The sequence below is a fragment of the Colius striatus genome, chromosome 4 (assembly GCF_028858725.1).
Source record: "Colius striatus isolate bColStr4 chromosome 4, bColStr4.1.hap1, whole genome shotgun sequence".
Classification (NCBI taxonomy): domain Eukaryota; kingdom Metazoa; phylum Chordata; class Aves; order Coliiformes; family Coliidae; genus Colius; species Colius striatus.
Window position 1 is genome coordinate 3054477 of NC_084762.1, and position 21373 is coordinate 3075849.

The window sequence follows — 21373 nt, forward strand, 5'->3', positions numbered from 1 at the left end:
TTACATTTGTTGTTATAATTTACAGACTGTACTGAAAGCAACATGGTGGAACTTCCTGATTAATTGTCTGCAACTACTGGGAATCCTCATTTATAAAGTACAAAGCATCCTTCCTAGGGGATTATTCATCTGCACTGTAGAGCCACTGTACTGGCCTTGGCTGGGATGGAGTTATTTTCTTCACTGCAGCTGGTAAAGGGCTGTGTTTTGGCTTTTTGATCAAACCAGTGCTGCTAACACAGAGGTGTTTTAGATATTGCTGAGCAGGGCTTGCATATCATCAAGGCAGCTCGTCCTGTGCTGAATATGACACAAATATACTAATAAAACCACAAACATTCTAACAAAACTCCAAACATTTCCTGCTCTTAAGATTTTAAGCACATTTTGCACGTGGAAGTGTGGATGAAGATCCAGGAAGGTGATAAGGCATGAACAAGCGAACAGGGCACAGAGGCCAGTCCCTGGTCTGATCAGCTCAGTCTCCAGATGCACGGAGATCCTGTCATGACAAAAATGGTTTGAAGAAAGCAATTAGAAACTTGCAGTGTGGAAAATGTAACCTTCCCATTAACAGAGCAATATTGTCTTACACATAGCATGATCCAACGAACCAAGATTCACATGAATGCCTCTGAGCATTATACTAAACCTATACAGACCGTATTAAACCCATCTTTTCACAAGAACTCTGCCACCAGAACTCCATCTTTGCATTTAATGACAAAAACCCAAGGCTTTTAAAACCATTGATGGTAAAGAGCAATTCTTCTTGCACTAACAAATCCTACTAACTCATTGTGAAGTTGAGAGACGCAAGATGGTAGGCCAAAAATTCTTTCAGACGTGACAGCAAAATCAATAGCAACAAATGACAAACTTTAATAGCTCAGCAGTGTTTGATTCTAATATAAAAAGACACATATCAAACCATCACACTGCATTAAGCAAAACCTCTCTTTAAATATTCTGCCCATAAAAGACAGCCAACTCAACGGAAAGATTTCTTACAAACTTCATGAGTTTTCTGCATGCAATTTTACCTGCCACAGCAGTTATGAAAAGAGTAAGCAATGCAAACGCTGCATCACTTTGAGTAAAAAACACCCCAATAAACAGAAAAGATGCAACAGACTGTTCTGCCAAACCAGCATCTCAAATTTAGGCAAGACAGGTCTCCCTAGAGTTTATTAACAATTTGCTCCTACAAATGACAAGGCATAGGGTGAGTACAAATTATTGCCCAATTTATATCAGCTTTTGCTCTTTTTTTAATTAAAAAGAACTGTTGGTAAAAGTGTTTCCTTTGAAGACTCTCAACGGCAGTTTTATTGTTTGCATAAAAGCCTCATTCTGTTCACAGTTCTGTTTTCATTCCTCCGTAGTAAAACACAACAAGGACTGCCAGTAGAGCCAGGCTGACGGACAGGATCTTCAGTCCACCTCCTCCTTGTTGCCACGGGAGCTGTAAAGCCATCCAGGAGCTGAGTGGGGTTTTCACTGGGATCTCAGCAGAAGGCTGTGCTTTCCAGTTCGTGCCGTTCTGTGCTGCGTATCTGAACTCCTGTGAAGAAATGAACATAGGAAGATTGAAACTGTGCTCTGGGTTTCTGACTGGACAAACAAAACACAAAGAAAATCTCTTTGTATCGAGGCTCAAATGAATACGCCCTTTTCAAGGCACACAGTTCAACCTGCACTGCATCATCAGCAGCTCATTTTTTTCATACAGAAATCTTACTGATTGCCATTAAAAATCTGGTTGGATTGCTGCTATCTCCCTACTCTCCCATGTTTGCCTCCTTCAGAAAGCAATGTCTAAGCAGTGATAAAGGAGACCACAACACAACAATCCTTTGCACAGCAGGGCTCTTCTAAAGTCAGTCATGATCTCCTGGTGGGCCAGCTCAGCGGTGCTTGAAAATCCTCCCACATGGCTTTTCCTCTCCCCTGACCCTCAGGAGGCAGCTGTGCTGAAACACTCACCTTCTCGCTCAGCATATTGAATCCGAGCTCCCTGCTGCGCCTGCCATTGCCACTCTCAACCTGACTGCAAGCACCAAGATCCCCCAGAACACGAGGGCTTTTCACTGCAGCACAACTTGCCGAAGACATTGAGGCACTACTCTTCAGCAGAGGAAAAAAAGGGAGTGGAAAGAACAAGCAGCTCTTCTCTCTTGCAATCCTGTTCATCGTAGATACTCTAAGGTTAAAACAGCTATTAAAACTGTTATCTGATGACGTTTGCCAGAGGTGTGGGTGGTAAAGGTGTAGCTAAATTCAGGTGCAATCATCTTGCATTCAGTATTTCTGATCATTCTCCTTTTTTTCTCCCTCTATTGCAAAAATCTCTTACAAATTCAACTGAGCTCAGCTGGGTTTTTAACTGGTTTGAAATTTCCCAGTCAAAAATAATCTGTTGTTTGGTTTGGGTTTCTTTTTTCTCTTCACATTTCACATAAAACAAGTCAGGGACCCAGATATTCCCTATGTGGATAATCCTGTATTTCCAAGCAGCTGAAAAAAAGGTCCCATGAAAATATAAACCAAATGCTTGACTCCCTCTTTTACCCAACGTTAAGTATCAAAGCTCCACGGAAGGTGCCTGCCCATGAAAAGTGTGAAAGCACAATTTAAAGTGTCTGTAATGCCTCCTGTTTTCCATTTCAAGAATCAGCTCCACTGTAGTAACTGGAGAAGGAAAATAATGATTACTACTACCTAGGTAAGTAAGCATCAAAGGGGCAAATGACAGCCTGGCCTAAGTGCTGTTCTAACATCTGAGGTATTGCTGATGTAGATCACAGCTCACATAGGCAAAGGGTTGCTGAGCAAGTGACTCATGAAATGAGGAAGATTCCTTACATATACTGCACCCAGAAGAACATCAGCTGGGTAAACAGAGGAAAGGAAACAGGTTATCAAATTGGAATGTAGCCCTCTGCAGTGCAAGGCACAATAAACAACATTACCAGCCCAGGACATCAGTCTAGATTGTGCAGAATACGTTACCTTCATCCAAAGCTATGAAACTGCTTCATATTGTGAAGTTATTAATTACCCATCATCAATTTCTCAGGCATATGAACTTTTATTAACTGGTCACAGCTATTCTATCCTGCCCAATCAAAGCTGATGAACCTTTGCCTGCAGACTAAACTGGAAACCATATGGTATTAAGGACTCTTTTAAACATATGAATCAAAACTAATTTTTAATTTATTCTTTCCATTTCCAAAGCTTTTGGTTTTTCTTTGCAGGTCTCACAAATCTCTACCAATCTCAGGTAAGTTACAGTCCTGACCCATTTTTACATATATCACTGCTATGTTAACACTAAAGCTAAGGAGATTTAAAAGAATGGATGAAACTGTAAAAATATCAACACAACCAAAGAATTATTGCTGCTGATATTTAATTTCACTGACTCATGACTTAAAAATTGGCTAACTACTCCCAACTCCTTATTAAATACTTCTACATTCTACTTCTACATTAGTGAAGCCCCAAACACCTGTACAAGACTAGATGCTGTCCCTTAGAAAACAGATCAAAAGGGCCATTACCTCATAAATGACTTTTTAATTGTCTCCTCGATGCTCCTCTTCATGCCTAGCCTCAGTTCCTGTGTCCCCATACTTCTGTTCCCTTGCAAGCCTGAATTCATTGCAAATATTTCTTCTGGATTAAACTGTCCTTATGTGGACAAAAAGATTCCAACTTGCAAGCTGATGTGACCTTTTGCTTTAAGATGTAGTTCCCAGTTTATCACTCAAAACACTACTGTGTTTCTGGGTGATAATGGCTACCTCTTCAGACAACCCTGCCAAGTATTTCCAGTCAAGAAAAGCAATGGATACGTCCATCTGGTCCTTGTTTTCTAAGAACTATTCTCCAATTTGCCCCAAAATTCTGCCTCGCAACACTGATGCGTAGGTAACAGCACCGGCTTCCTTGAAAATTTCTGTCATTGTCACAGAAGATGGTTTGTTACAAAGGGCACATCTGGTTCCCTGCACCTGAAAGGCTCCTTTAGAGTCTTCTGTCACCCTTCCAATTCATATAACATCTTTTTAAACCAGGATAATCTCTCGGAGACACCTGCAGGTAGATGGCTCTTCCTAAGAACCTGTAGTGCAGCTCTAAGGCACTACACAAAGCTCTCAGTGGGAAGAGGAAGGGTTCTGCTGAGCTGACCACGTTTTTTGCACTCTCTTAGGGCTGAGCTAAGGGGCAGTCTGGGCAACAGTGAAGTGTCTGTATAGAGTATAAGCAGTTCTTACTAATACACAAGTATTCTGCTGCCAGCTGTGCTAAGGGAGAGATGCTATGCATGCTTTTTTAGGGGGCAAAAAGTCCTTCTGTAGGCTCTTGTCTGAGGAGCTAGTTGTCAGGTAAAATATACAGTTAGGTACTGCAGTGTCTGTTGCATGCACAGAGAAGGAAGGGAGAGGATGAAGTTAGAGAAACTCAAATGAAATGAAGCCATCTGGGGTAGACAAGGCAAAATACAAAAGCTTGTTTGGGCAGTCATATGACCTTTAGATTTTGCTACACATTCTGAGATCCCCTCATATACATTTTTCTTCCCTAAAGCTTTCCTTATACCTGCGCCTTGAAGAGCTGTCCAAGAAACCTGCACAAAAGATCTTTCCTGCCTCTTGGGCAGGGCAATTCTCCACAGGAAACCTGATTTATCAGAGCTCTTTCATGCACCTTTGGTGTAAAAAGCAAAACCTTGGTGGAGGCAAAGATCTCATTTGTTGAGCCAACAGTTACACTGCTCCGCTCACAGTGCTCACACTTCACAGCAGTATTATTTCAGAAAAGCCTTTATTTGTATCTCTAGATAAAATATTTCCAGTGCTTCCTGAGGAAACCTTCAAGGCATTTCTGAAATAGTCTAAAACTGATAAAACTGGTGATATTTACTATACACAATCACCAGTCAGAGTGCAGCAGTTTCTTAAGCTGAGCTCAGAATTCACATGTTTGTAGCTGCAAGACTCGGGAAGATTAGCATAATGATTCAGTTCAGTGGAATTTAGAACTAAATCCAAAGCCTCTTTTACCCAAAAAAATACTTGGAGGAAATCCTAAGCTAAAGAAGTTTCCAGAAATAGGTGTTTATACTAATTTAAGTCATGATAGGCCATAAAAACTCTTTGGTAGACTTTTGTTAATGAGGCTCATTGCTCTCACGAAGAAAGAGTGCAATGAAGGAAAAGGTGCTCTAAGATTGAAACCTACCCACCACTAATGAAAATGAGAGAAGGAAGGGAAATTACCGAACTGAAATGCAAAGACAGACACTTTGAGCTAAGCATCTTGTATTTCCACGGAGGCTGCCTTTCATCTTGTTTTGGCAGCCACAGAGTAAACAGAACACTTTGCTAATAAGGTATAATATAAATTATTAAAGCATCTAGTGTATGATCAAATGCATTTGAGATTATTTTTTGAATAATTCTGTCTTGAGGACTGCCAGGAGTAATGTATTTTGTGTACTCTTGCACAGACCCATTGATTGCTGTCTTTCTGAAGCTCCAGTCCCAGACTTGAAAATGCCACGCATGAAAGAAATACATAATCACATCAAAACCTAAGCTTTGGCATCTGTCGATCACAGTCTAGCTTTCTGTAAGATCTCACTTCATGTTAGTCAACAAAGACATGAGAGCAACTCTTTAGCTCTGAGCTGAGGTTTTAATAGATTCAAAACATTTCTTACATGCAAATTTCTTTCATGGCTCAGGGGCACTGTTAGAGCTTGAAGTGTTAGCTAACTGCTGTGAAAAACTACTTGACTGAGCACATCTCAAGATAAATTAGACTCCTGAATTTTTTTTAGCCCAACCGAGTACATCTCACACACTGGTACTACTGGGTTTAAAAAATAGGGACTTTTATATAATCACACACAACGGGTCTGTGTGACAAATTGAAAGGAAGCGTATTAAAACACGCATTACATATCCTACAGAGCCATTTGAAGCTCTGCGCTGTTACACTTTGGAGGCATTTTTCAGATTTAAGAAACAAACAGTTACTGAAGGTCACGTAGATTAAACATCCCAAAACTATGTAAATTACATTTGACTGAATAGTTCCAGAAGGCACATTTAATCCTGTAGGTATTAGGAGAGCTCCTTTGATTTACCCTCCACTAAATTCTACCAGCCTTCTGCAAATGTCGAACCTTGAGCTTAAAGTATAAAAAATAAATAGCATACAAAATATCTTTCTCTAATGGAATGAATGTGATCATTCCAATGGGAAGCTTCCCTGCCAGCACGGACTGCTATGACTGCACTGTGCTAGGCTGCTAAGAGAACCTGCTGTCTGCAAGCACGCTTGTGTCAGATGTTATCAGCTGTACACCATCCCTAGGAAGTCACTGGTTCCAAATACACACCGAGTTTACTTACCCATTTTAAGAGATGTGAAACCTTGACAACATAAATAAAGCATTCCTTTTGCAAAAGGATTTAATGCTGCTCTTCTTTTTCATGTGCCTTTACACACCTGTGTTTGTGTCCGTGTGTGATCTGTGCCTGTAATTGCAGTGAAGGGACCCAACTGACCTCCAGGGTAAATACAGATTTATTATTAATTTATTAGGAAATGCTCAGAGTTTTAGCAACTTTAGCAAGACTCTGTTTTGCAAGAATTAGGATTCCTAATCTGTTACCTCCAAATAATGACCACTGAAGTCACAGCGGGACAATTAATTCATTAAAGTACCTTGCAAATAGCTGCTTCACTACAAGTGTCTGCCTGTCCCAGGGTCCTGGGATAATTCAGACTGCATCTGGCCCATCCTCCAGCTCAAAGGGTCAGCTATGGTCTGGTTTGCTCAGGGTTTTAATCAGCTGGGCTTTGAAAACCTTTAAGGATGGAGACTGCAAAGTCTCTCTGGGCCTTTGTTCTGCTGCTCGGCCGTTTTCCCTTCATGGGGAAAACGTTTCTCTTCCTATCCAGTCTGAACCTCTGGTTTCAACTTATGCCTGCTGTCCCTCATCCTCCTGCACATGCTACTGCGAAGCACTTGGCTTGATCTTCTAAAGAACCTCACTGTAGACAGTGGGAGACTTCTGTTAGGGTCTCCTGAAGCCATTCCTTCTCCAAGCTTGAACGAGCCTGGTCCCTCACTCCCTCCTCACAGGCCCCAACCACCTCATCTCTGTGACCCTGCGCTGAACTCGTTTCAGTTGACAATTCCTGATTTATATCAAGATCACTATTAATGACCCAGCCAAGTCAGGTCAGCAGTACTCCTAGCAGCTGGACCGTGGTCAAATACAAACATGAGACACATTTAATAATGGGAGGATATAAAGATTGATTGACCTTAAGCTCGGCTGCATCAAGTCTGACAGTTTCTTCCACATTTGTCACCCTTTATGGAGATCATCTTTAACTAGAGCCTACCCACTACCTGCAGAGCAAGCCCTCAACATCTTTTTTCTTTTCCAGTAACACTTGCATGATCTGATTCCTTTGCTCAGTGTTGAAAAAACACCTTTCCTATCACTCAGCTACCTCTCACCTTGATACTACTACAATCTCCTCCTGTCTGTCCTGCTTTCCTTCTGCTTCCCCTCATTTCTCACTTTACACTACCTGACCATACAGCTTTTTCCAATGAACAAAAGCAGAGATGCCAATAGGAACAGAAATTGGGCATGACATGCCATATCATGCCTTTCAGTCTGTGTCACACAGACCCACTTCTGGAACTTCTTTCCCCTACTTTAATATTAAATTAAAACTTTAATATTCTCACATAAGAGCATAAAAGAAATCAACTCTTTCTAAGTTACTCTACCTGATCTTTCTACCATTACTGTAAGGCTCCACCAGTATTTTTCTTGGCAAACATCTCTGCTCTCTTCCCTGCCCTTACCTAGGGGTAGGTCCTTGCCTGCATACTTCTTTTTCCTTCCCCAAATAGTCTTGAAGTATTATTCCCTCAATGAGCCCTTAAAACTCATAATGCTGCTAAAAGCCAGACAGAAGGCTGGGTAGCTGGGGCTTATTAAATGACTTCCTTTTTGATGTACACTTTGAGCAGGAGGGAAACAACCCAAAAGCTCAACTAACAAAAGAAACGAAGAGAAACAAACAACCAAGAAAACAGCAGCCAAAACCACCTTCAAAATGTTTAAAAAACAACCCTGTGCAGATTTCCATTACAGCCACTTGTTTTAGCCTGTTTCTTTATATTCACCTAGAAATGCTTCCAGACAGGAGCTGACTCTGGCTTTTTTAACATATTTGCATTTTGTGCTGCCACTAAACTCAGTGTCCTCCCACTACACAAACAATGCATCGTCAAAATAACCTGTCATCCAAGGTCCGGAGCAACACGTTGAAAAACAGACATTGTGATGCCTGGATTCTGAGCTTTGGGGTGTTTTTTTGGTCATAAGTTGCAGGAGGTGACAATCACTATGCTGGCAACAAGTGCAAGCTGGAGTTCTAGTCAGCACAAGTTACCACAAGAGAACTGAGAGATCCTTTAAGAGGAAAAAAGTTTGAGATTCAAAAATCACAGTCATCCCAAGTAATGGCTTGAAATGAAGAATGAACCCAGCAGCACAATGTGGACAAATTCAGGATGGGGAACTGTCACTATTTATCTCTCTGTGCACAGCAGAGCTTTGTGAAGGACATGGCAGGTGCTTGCTCTGGGCACTTGTCTGGTAATTAGTTGGCTAACAGACAAATCTGTTTCCTAGAGATCACCAGCACAGGCTTCATGGCTTTGAAAATATATTGCAGGGAGTCACAGGATGTATGTTTACTTGTGTTAACACTAGATACCATTTTCCAGTGTGCAGACCACAGCTTGCCTTAGTAGATCTCATTCCACGGGATCCCAGCTTCCTCCTTCTTTAAAGGATGATAAAGACGTGTTTTTTTGTTGACTTTTGGTTGCCATTGTTTGGGCTTTCAAAATTCAAAAGAAGTATTTTCAGGTTGTGTTTACAACACATTGATTTTCCCAGTTTGTTTTGTTGGGTGATGAGAGAATGACAAAGAGCTAGGAATATGTGAACGTTCAAAGGCTGTTCTCCAAATGAGATTATTAAATGAAAGATGATATACTATTTTTTTACAGCACGAGCCTTCAGAGACCATCACCCTTCCGCTTCCCTTTTAAATCTTGCAATAACAGTGACAATTATATGGAGGTCAACGGTAGCTACAGGCAAAGACACAAAAGGTTTCCATCAGAAAGAGTACTCCGGTAAAATGAATAGCTGGATCTGAAAATAGACGTTCATGCCACAAGAACCACCGATATAACTGAATGACATTCACATATCGACAGTGAAATGAGTAATTCCTGGAAATGAACTCTCTGAGTATATACTAAAACACTATCTTTAAGAGGAATTCTATACTCCCAAATGGTAGAAAGCATAAAATACTAAAAGCCTTTCTAACCATTGTTACTTGCAAAGAACCCTGTGATAAATATCCAGGAAATATCTCAAGGGACATTCTCTCTCAAAATCAAGAAAAGCTTTTAAAGATCTTTCATATGAAGTAGAACAAACTGATATATGTACATATGCTTGGCTAAAGCCTTCCTCTTAATCCTAAAATATGTCATAATCCTGAATTTATGATGTTTTCGTTTACTCATACAGAAACCAGAATTACAAATGGAATGTTCCAAGGAGACTTCAATATTGTAGCACACAATAATCCCAGAGACAACGGATACAGCCCTTCTTACAGCCCAACATGGTACAAAACGAGCATGTTTGATATTTGAGAATACTATTTTCCAGAGTTTCAAATTCCATACCAATAGGTAGCTGTGGGATTTATATGCCTCCCTCATTTTACAGGTAGAGAAACAAACAAGATTAAAGCATCTCCAGTGCCATAATGCAAGCCAGCAATCTGGTCTCTACAACTCCTGTCTCAGGACTGTTACCAGAAGCTAATGTAGCCTTTCAAACCTTTTAGCTCTGTCAACTTTCAGTTTTAAATACATTTTCTTAAAGCTAGGCAAAACCTTAATATGTAGTCTCCTGACAATTTCTCTCAAGATTCATTTTCACACCGACTTTTCCGCCTCACATTAAACACCTCCAGTTGCTGGGACTGTGGATACTCACCAAGCACGGCTGGAATCAGACCTTGGCAAAAGGGAGCACGTCATGCAAACCTGACACTGAGCAGGTGATAAAGTGTGACTGATCTTGACCAACTTTGTGGGTTCAGTGATAACACAAAGCCTTTCTTTTCATATTGTCATGGCCTCTTTCCTTTAAGTATCCTTAGCTGGTTCAGGAGGTCTCCCACAGTGTCAGCATAATTTTGAGCACCTGAGGGAGTGTCTTGCTTGAAATCCGAGTCTCCTTTTTAATTTCACACTCAGTCAAGTTCAACTGCTGTTAATGGAGGACTCTCATGGAAACATCAAACAATGGTTACTTTCTATGATTAGCAAGCCTGTCTGCTCCAACACAATCTCTGCATCCCCCTTCCCTACAAATGATTCGTCAGCCCTTCTTTCACAAGAAAGATTACATGAGAAAAACCTTCCTTGGCTTGCTGTCTATTTTATGCTAGATAATCATGATAGCACCTTGGCACTCTGACTAAGACATCAAAGAACACTAAGCATCCAATCTACAGGCTGTAACGAATATCTACCCTCAGGAGAGCATTTGTATCGTTCAGAGGGTGGTCTGACTAGACAACCAACTTCTGTATCTGTAAAGCATTGAAGTACATAAGCACAAACTTGTGCCCTATCATGCTCAAATACTGGCAATTCGTATCCCAGCTGAAAGCCTCCAGTGAATCCACTGGGCTCCAGCCTTCTCCCACACTGGTTTTCACTGTGTGCTCTATTAGGTTGTACTCAATAGTTCCCAGGATTAGCTCATGAGGAGAAAAATCAGTTCCTCTAGAATTAACTGTGGGGTAACAAGTACTAACCTACCCTTTTTTCTTTGAGACTTCATACCTTGGAGTTAGTTTCTCTTACATGCTGAAAACAGTCAATTTGCTTGAACACATGCTACAAAATATTAGCCATTTGTAAATACCTAATCCCAAGCACTTTAAACCAACCAAAAGCAAATTTGTCCCCTAGATTAACTTTCCAGTGGACACTTTGAACATCTTTGCCTCAACTTTGTCTGTGAAATAGGAAACAAATAACCCTTCATTTCAGAAGGATAATGTAAACATAAACTTATTACTGTGTCTGAAACACTCAGAAACTTAGTTATGGGGGTCACAGGAAAGGTTAGAAAGAAATTAATGACTCCCTTGAGAGTGAGGTTTAAACAGCATGTAATGAACAGCACTGCTATCACACAACAAAGAAGGAAAACATCTAACAATCGCTTATTAAATGAATAGTCTCAGCTCCGTGCACAGAAGGAAACAGATTTGTGTATGTGTGTGAAAATAGTGCACGAGCACACAATTAGAGGCTGAAACGTAATATGGTTGGCATTTAACATGGCAAAGAGGAACTGGAACTCTAGAACTTCCTCAGCTCAGAGTACTTCACTTTACAGCCCAAATAATCTGTGCACATGTGTACGTGAGAAGTACCATTCTTAAGTTTCTTCTTGGTATCACATATTACAGGTCTTCACTGTCACTACAGTGTTACACTGTTCTCCAGTCAGAAACAGATACTGGTCTGTAGGACACAACCCATAATATTTTAATAGATCTTTCTTTGGTGTTTTGTTGCTGCTTTTGTCTCTAGGTTAACTGGAATTGACTCCCAAGCAAGTGGTATCCTTGATTCCATTTTATTATCTCTGTCGACTTTTGAGCCTACTCACCCGCTCATCCACTAAGGTCATGTCATGGGTTGATAGGAAAAAAAACCCCAATATTAAATCAATGCTCCCACTGAGGGAGAGGCCAAAGCCCAGCCTCAACAAACTGCTTTTTGCCATCATCCTCTTGATCAATCCGTGCTCCTAAAGCTCAGAACAACCCACAATAGTTACACAAGCCACCTGTAACATGCTTTGTTCACTGGGCAGTCAGAGAAGATAGGGAAGATGCGGAGAGGAAGCTGTGGCTTTTGTTGTAGAAACGTGGAAGGAATAAGAGGCTTCAGAGCATGGAAAGCCAGGCTCTGTTAGTTCAGCTACTCACATGTTTGTTCCCTAATTCCATGGCTGCGGCTTTCCTGTACAAAGACTGCCTCTGCTTCATAGTGTGTCAAAACTAAATGCAAGGCCAGATGAAAACTGGATGTGAGTATGAAAGGGAGGGAGGTGGTGCTGCTTAGCATGGAGAACAGATGTTTACCCATCTAGCTTCCTCTGAAGTGCAAAGACTTTCCACTTCCCAAGCCTTTCACAGCCATGGCATCTCTATTGTATTGCACGGTATACCATTGTACAGCAATGCACAATATGAGAATGATTTTACAGAGTAAACTGCTGTAAAGGGTTTTTTACATTTCAGATTTGACACATTAGGAATAAATTGAAACGGCAATGAGTTTCTATCAAATACAGTATCAGTAGTTGAAGGCCAGTTCCTTCTAGGTGAGGAAAAGGTGAGGTTCTTATGACAGATTCACAGTCTCTGAGAGAAATTTCACTCAACACTACTTCTCTAAAAACCTTTCCCAAAATTGGGTAACACTGCTTTGAGGAGAAGAAAGTAAGACAACCTGAGATAAACATAAATAAAACAGAAGATGTGAAGATGATCTGAAAAATGGCAAACAAGGTATCTACTGGGGTGAGAAATGCAAGCCCATGGAATAACAACTGTAGGGCTTCATGTAGCCTTTCAACAGACTGATGGGTTTGGATCTTAAAATGCTTCCTGTCACCATACTAAAGCTTAATAGCACTGCAACAGGTATTTTTATCACACAAGATACCCTCTCAAGTATAACTCTAATTCATTCCTTTCCAGCTATTAAGAGCTACACATCTGGTTTTCCCTTGTGGTTCTGTGACAAAATCTGATTATGCTACAGAATCTTAAGCACTCCTCACTTTAAAATATAATGAACTAACGTTTCTTTGGACAGAGATAACATGTTGAATAGCTGAAAGAGGAAAAGAATTCCTGTCATTCTAAGCAGAACTTACATTATTTTAACAAACTAAAGTTCTTATATTCAGGGAAAAAAAAAAAAGGTATTCACAGCCATCCTTTTTGTATGGTAATTCTGCTATCTGCACTTATCAGAGAATTTGTGAGAAGTGCAAAATAGTTTCCATATGGGTAAGACAAAGCACAGTCAGACTGACTGAAATGACTTACAATCACATATGAAGTCATGTCAAAACAAGGACAAGATTAAAAAAAAAACCCTCCAGTGCTGATAACAAGACCCTTTCTTGAGGACCAGAAATCCATCTGGTCCGTATTATGCATAGGTAGTTTTTTGTAGCTCCGTGGTGTTTTGACAAGAAGGGCTTAAATGTACTGCCTACTCATCTTTGTTGCATCAAAAGTATTTTCACAGAAACTTCCAAGGCACCTCAATCCAAACTGGAGCATTTGTTCAAGTTCAGCCATACTCTGTGTGTGTGTGTGTGTGTGTGCATGTGTGTATATATATTTAGATGTATAGCTATGAAGGAGAATCCATCATTTTGAAAGCTAAGACATTTGGTGAAGAATTTTCTCACATAATATTGTTTCAAGGACCCCAGGCCACTTTAAATAAAAAGGATATTAATTTCCATGGGTTTTTTGCTTTTCTTTTGGCATTTGACAGTTGGCTCTCCAGTCAGTCAGCTTTGATTCATTTACCATTTATCTGTCACACATCCATCTCCTGTTGTAGTATGTGGGTGGTCAAATCTTTTCTGAGAGGCCACAGGAGTCTACTATGGGCTTTATGCTATCATGCCTTACCAATCACACAACTAGACATAAATTCCTCATGTGATCACTAGCTACTAGCTCTCCTACTTCACATGTCCCATAGACTCTGTCATGTACAATAATGACTTGGTAGCCATTGGAAAAGACAATCATAGAATCACAGAATGGTAGGGGTTGGAAGGGACCTTTAGAGATCATCTAGTCCAATCCCCTTGCAGAAACAGGGTTGCATAGGAACACCATTCAAGTTGGAAAAGACCTTTAAGATCGAGCTCAACATCACCACGGTGACCATCAAACCATGTTCTTCAGCCCCATAGCTGCATGGCTTTTAATCCTTTTTTGGATGGTACCTAGCGAGGCAGGTCAATTCTTCTGCACACCAGAGGCTGAGTCTCACAAAAACCTTCAATGCAATAGAGAACAAGCCAAGTTTCTTATAAGCAGAACACAAACTTGTGGAGCAATTGCTCCTCTTGTAGTTTGAGAGGACTCCTTTTAAAAAGACAATCTTAGATTGGGGGAGAGATTGTGGCAGGAGGGCAAGGGTTTACTTCTGTTGTTGTTTGGTCCAGTAAATCTGCAACAACATGCTTTAATGGCTAATGGCATGATCAAGACTTTGATCTGATTGCATGACAAAGGATCTGGAGGGAATGTTAAACTTGATATGGGATACAGCCTGTATAAACACAAGGTTACTGTGTGCAGCCTTTGAAGGAGCACTGGTGTACTAAGCTTGCTTAGGTACCACAACTTTCTGTGGAACTGTCTTTAAAGATACAGTCATTCAAATGTATTCAACAAGGCCACAGTCCTTGGTGGACTAGATTTCAGGCTCTGAATTTCATGCCCACTTCACTGCAGTATGGTATTTGGGTACTTCAAGATACATTTTCTCCAATGTAGCCACAAAATAAAACCTCATCCTTATTACTCAACTGTAATTTAATTTCACTTAAACATATAGCCACTGCAAATTTGCCTTTAAATTTTTACAAGCAGACATCCCCATATACAAAATATAAGTTAACACTGATAACAGCTCAAAAATTTGTTTATTTCTCCTACTGAGAAGCCTTTTGCCCTTTTTATCTTATTACCCTTGACACCACACAAAAGATCTCTAATGTAACATTACTGACCTATAATGACTTTTAGTGGCACACTAAGTGTGGAAATAGATGACCTCCAAAACAATAGAAAAATGGAGAAAGTTTGTGGCTGTTGCTGTTTTGTTTTCCTGAAAGTCAGTTGAAACTGAGCGAATTTACAACCTGGTACATTAAATAATAAAGCATTACTAAAATCAAATGCCTTGTGATTCTGTTGCAAAGAGTCGTGCTTGTTAAAGCTCAGGTTGAAAAGAAAGAATAGATTTTAAAAGGAACTCCTAAATATTACAGGGAGAGTCAAGTAGTTAAAATTACCATGACTACACACTTCCAAGTTTGTCCCTGTGGCACGGGAGAGCTGACCCCATCCATCCACCCTGCAGAGCAGCATCGGCAGCTCAAGTAGCAGCAATAATACACAAAACATAGTACAACGGCTTTATCATTTGGGAGTTTTATTTCTGGAGGCTGGAGGGGTAGAACATTCCTGTTTAACCTTCTCTCATTCTCCAGAAAATGGCTTGTAGTTGAATCATCCCAGTCACTGCTACTTCTGTTTATTGCATTGCACAGCACAGGATTAACGTAATTATGTAATTGGAAGTGATTAGACAGTGACGTTCAGCCAAACAACACTGTCTGCTGCGGAAATGAAAAGTAAATAAACTCAAGTTCAGATCTTTTCACCTGAAATGGACTTAAGAGAGCATTTGTTTGAAAGAGGGGCTGTGTAATATGTGTTGTTTCAGCTGAGCTTTGATCACTGTAGCTGAAATTTTGCCCTGCCAGAGGGATGGGCAGAAAGACAACATGCCCATTAAATGAAAGACCTCAGGATAAAAGTGCTTGGTGAAGAACTTATGCTGGCTCATAGGTTTGCTGCCCTAAATCACTTTTATGTATTTTAACCCTCTATGCAGTGCAGAGTCATCTGGGTCAATGAACTACCTTCTATTCCATTTTGTTAGTCATCAAATGATTCGTTGGCTAAATGAAAATGTTGATACCAGAAGGCTGGAAAGAGGAGGTCACCCAGCCCATAGCCACAACCCAATGTGGCAAACTTACGTCTCAAGTGTTCCTCTGCCATATTTGCTAAGTATGTTCCTAAAGATCAGTGTTGATTAAATTCTCCAGCCACTACAGGTGATCCAAGCCAGTGCTCATCAAAATCCAGCAAGAAAAACCTCTTCTGCCTGTTATAAAGAAGCCATCTCAAATTTTGTATTCTAAGGTGAAAAATCTTGGCTTTTCAAGCAGAAGAAAAACACAAATCAACTCAAAACCTCAGTTAAGCAAAGCCAACATGGCACATAGACAAGGCACATAGACTAGCATCTAACAGACAGCACATCACAAATCTTTGACCTTTTTTTTCAGAGAAAAGCAAGTCTTTTGAAGGTCCTTTTTAAAAAACATGCATAGAGGACATTAAGCTCCACTCTCAAGAGAATTTCTCTTCTCTTATGTTAACTTTACAGTGACCTTAGTGAAACAACTGAAGAAAACTTAAGAAAAAAAAGATTAATTAAGAAGGATTTAACACCATCTTTTTAACAACCTCTATTTACAACCAGCAGGGAACATGAGCAACACATTAAATTAAACAGATTAATACATGCAAAAGCACTAACTATTTGTATGCCTCACACTACAATCAGCTGTTTCAGATAAAGAGGGGAAGAGAGCAACTGAGCCAAGAAAAGGTATGTTCCTTTACAATGCAGAAGCACCAAAGAGTGCACCTTATTTTCATGCCTTCGTGCATTTCCATTTTCATTACCTGAAAACTATTACATAGAAAATGTTCTCTTTTTGTCAGCATGTTTATCTGCAATAGAAAATTCCTCACCTATTTTTGGACACTGTGATGCAAAGATCCCGTTGTGAATTCCCTTTCCAAGAGAGGTAAAAGGTGTCTTTTATGTTACTTTTTCTTCTTTGGATCTTTCCTCTGACCCTTCAGCAGCGTTTCTCACACTTTCTATAGTTCCTAGTTCTGGTATTTTATGAAAAATCCCTTTCCTCAAACCTCTGTGCCATTTCTTGAATCCCAGTTTTGCTTCCTCATTCTTTTTTCCCTAAATCTCTAATCTCTAGCTCCTGTTCAAGGAACCAAGTTTTGCACCACTTTGAAACTCCCGCATATGTAAAAACTGTGCTTAATAGTTATTTGGGGTTTATACACGCCTTCCACATTTCCTTCCAAGTCCTTGAAGGAAGTTTCCAATACACAGATCTCAATTCTGCCATGATTTCTTTCATATCTGTTCCAGTGTAAGATACTTTCTTCCCCCTTCTCCATTTTATTTTGCCTGCAAGTGAAGCACCCTTTCTACCTGAGATCAGAGAGCTCCCTTTAAGCTATGCTTTGTTGATTCTGCTTTCTGGCAGGCTATAAAGATGTGTTTGATATATGCATCGTTCCTGTTTCCCAACACCAGAAAAAAAATAGGGTTGGGTAATGTTTAGAGGTCATCTTTTGCTAATGTAACTTGAAAATACTGAGAATCAGAAGCTCGCTCCTCATCTCCTCTGAAGATCCCAACGACTCAAATAGCTATTGGCAAAATGGGCCAACTGTGGATATTACCAGAGCCTGAGAGCTGTAGAGATTTGCACCAGACTCACAAAAGGAGATGTTGCAAGTGGGGTCTGAGTGTTGAGGAACTGTTAGACATGGAGAGTGTTATCACACAAAGCAACTGAAAGATATGCCTATGTTTGTTTGAAAAGTCAGTCATAGATGCTTTATAGACAGGAATCATAAACACAAAACAATCAGGACCACGTAATTAAATAGCCTGTTGGAATTATTTTTGTCTTGCCTTAGTTTTCCTCCTGATTAAAATTTCCCACCAAAGGCCCTCAGACTTAAAGGGCTTTGATTTTGGCAGGGCATTCTAATTCTGGCAGGTAGCCAGCCTTTTATTTTTATCCCTCAGTCCTTTGGTCTCTTCTTCATATATTTCTCATCTCGCAACATTTTTTTCCCCTCTATTCACAGAACATATGTAAACAACCAGAATTATTTTTGGAGTACAGAAGCATAACATACTCTATTTGTGTTTCTAACACGGGATCACAGTCTTGCAGATCCTTTTGCCTTTTCTTTTTCCCCTCAATGATTAGGTTTGAGCAAACATTTGCCTGTAAACAGGATCTATTTGTTAGGTAATTTACTTTATGTTGCTGCTTAGAAACTGTTGGGATCCCTAAATGTGGACAAACGAAATGAACCAAAATACAAATGTTTTTAAACCTACTGCTGCCTTTTCAAAAATATTTATTAGCCAGTGACAATGGACTCAGCACTTATGTGCATTGCAAACCCAGCTCAGAAATCTCAAAGGCTAGTTCCCCAGAGTGCTTAAGAACACAGCAGACAACCTAAATTGCTTTACTGAATCTGGGAACGCTGAAGTAGATCTTTAATGCTCTACTAACTCCAAGTTGATCTCAAAGGAAGGATACCACATCTGCAGCATTTACATCTTGGTTTTTCCCTGTGAAACTTGGTGCAATCAACTCCTGATCAAAGTTTTGAATTATTTACCCACAGTTATTTGTAATTCTGCTTAGTATCCCATGATCTGCTTGTTTTGTCTGAATGGTCATTATCATTATCACTCATTATCATAATCATTATCACTCATCAATACTTTTTAATACCTGGTCCACACATATCCTGTGTTAGATTCACTAGAAACAAATCCAAAAATGCCTTTACACACGTGTTCACACTTTATTGAGTTCAGCTTTCCCCTATATAACCCCTGCTATGTCTCTTCTAAGCATTGCTCTATCACTGAATCAGCAGCTGTCCATTTTATACCCAAATAAATCTACAGTAGATTTCAATTTCTGCGTTAATTGAAATTTCCAAAACTATTTTCCTCCCCAAAACAGTCCTCTTGTAAACTTGTGCAACTTGGAGACCATCATTCCTTTTCTGAGCAGCTTTTATGAACAATTCACACTGAAGCAAAGAAACTCAACCCATAAATCCTGACAAACACCACTGCATTTTAATACTTCATATGTCCACTACAATCAGTAGGTATGATGGCTTTGTCAGCTCTTTAATCTGAGCCACTCTCTCCAACATTCCTCTGACCTTCTTGCTGCAACTTCTGCCTCAAAGCCTGACATTATTAGACCTTATTCTAAGCCCATCTCCTTAGTCCCAGTGTAATATCTGCTAAATTGTTCTTCATCATTAATACATTAAAGGATATACATATTAGGTGTGCATGACTAAAAGTTATGCTACAGATATCTTGAATTAATTCTATTAATATTTGTCTCCTCCTTATTTGGTACAGATACAGAAACACAGACTCTCAAGGGCTGGAAGGGACCTCAAAAGCTCATCCAGTGCAACCCTGCTGCCAGAGCAGGACCACCTAGAGTAGGTCCCACAGGAACTCCTCCAGGTGGGGTTTGAATGCATCAGTATTTTATGGAGTATGTAAGTTGTCCTTTGTGTGATGTTTTGCATTCCCTCTTCCTTCTTAAAATCTGTTAATTCCAATTGGGTGACCTACTTTTTGTATTCCTCACCTCAGTTTTGCTGTCAAAGGGGTAAAAAAAAAGCCCCACAACTGTTCCTTCAGACACATCACTTCTGAACTCCACAGAAAAAAATGGATGAGAAAGCACACAATTGCAGGTAAGCTCTGACCCTTTGTAGGGATTCCCCACTGCAGCATTTACAGAAGTTTCCTCTTGCCTAGGTGGGGTTGCAGCTTGCTTTGACATCCTCACATTATGTTGCTCTTAATTGTTATAACTGTATTTTTGAGCCATCTGATTAATTCACTTGAAAACTATACAGTTTTGAAAGTTTTCCCTCCTTCTGTGAACATTCCTCACTGGAGAGAAGTACAGTTGGGATGTATTTTGAAACACCTTCTATTGTGTGCAATGCAAGCTAATGAAAGTACTGCTAATAATCTCAAGTGATGCCTAGGATATACTACAAAAATAGCATCTTTTAAACTCCTGCAGACTGTCTATAACCACTTTGCAGCCCTGACTCAGCAATCTACTCTTCTTCATCACAACACCCTGAACTGTAAGGTGTGCACTGCAGCCCCAGTAATGAACATGGTCATTAGGAAAGAGCCAAGTGCTTTGCTGAACCAGAATGAACTGAAGCATCTAATTGTTTCACTGCAGTACAGTCCATTGTCACGTTCTTTTACCTAGACTACCTTGATCTACATTTAGATTCGTGCACTTCTCTGAACCAGCTCTCATCATGGACCAGCAAACACAGAAGGAGGTGGGAGGAAGCCATACCACTGACAGGGTGAGATCAGACTGTGGTCCACTAGAAACTTCCTGGGCAGCTCAGATGGCATGCCAGCTACAGGATGTTGGTTGCAGTCTAAAAGAGTTTCTGCCCAGAGGACATCAGTGCTGAGCAACAGAAATGTGCCTGGTCTTAAAAAGAGCCAGCTGGCTATCCATCCTTTCAAGCCTGGGCATGTAAAGCATGCCTTGATTCTTGTTCATTTACGTGCACAGTGGGAAGGAGAAAGTGAAAGGGCTATACGTGCTTCCCTTGCTTTTCTAACCTATTTCAGGTCACTCTCCCTTCTGTGCATTATATAGTTTGATTGCTTGACTTAAAGAAGTTATCCAAGGTTTTAGTTCTGCAGGATTCCCTTTTGAAAACCTGTCAGACACCTGGGATCTTGTTGGAAGATCCACGGTCTTTGTCTACTTTTGAGAGAGTACCTAAATCCATATGTTCTGAGTTGTCTGCTTCTTGCCATCTGTGCACATAATGAGCTACACGACATATGTTGCCCTCTTTACCCTTCTCATAAGCATTTAAAGTTAGAATTGCATGTCTTCAACACACCGAGCAGGAAAAGTTTGTCGGCAGTCAAAAAGACAAAGAGCATCTTTCACACCTCCAGAAACCCACGGTGACTTTTGTGACAGAATGACTTTTCATCTTGGGAACATAAAGAAAGTTCCTGATTTGCCACTTAGACATGATTTTTCAGGAAGAACTTCCCACTAACAATTTCAGCTCATGTTCTACATTTGATACATTGGCCAAGTGTGATTAAAAGCTTTTGGCCATAGCTCCTGTGTACAAAAGCTGTCCCAAGTGTTGAGATCCTATTTTTTTCCAGAAAGTGAGAGTTCCTAACAAGTCCAGTGGCCCAAAGAGAAACAAGATGCCCTCTTGAAGAAGCAGTGGCAGCCACAAAAGTCACAAAAATCAATCTGTCTTATCATTTTCTCGCTGTAGCCATTTACTTGGGCATTCCAAGTTCTTGTTCACACCTCCTCAGAGGGCAGAGGCGGATCTATACATCTCAACAAGCTCCTACAGACATTAGCAGTATCCTTGAGTTGAAGCATTTTCTCTCTCATTTTTAACA

The 21373-nt window shown here is 40.2% G+C and overlaps 1 protein-coding gene across 1 annotated transcript in view; it reads right to left on the bottom strand.

The window, feature by feature from the left end:
* Positions 1-858: 858 nt before the first annotated feature.
* CDKAL1 (CDK5 regulatory subunit associated protein 1 like 1) overlaps positions 859-21373 on the bottom strand; it is a 335233-nt gene continuing 314718 nt past the window's right edge. The window contains exon 16 of the mRNA XM_061995176.1: positions 859-1564. Coding sequence (XP_061851160.1) covers positions 1358-1564 — 207 coding nt within the window. The 3' untranslated portion in view covers positions 859-1357. The remainder of the gene's footprint in view (positions 1565-21373) is intronic.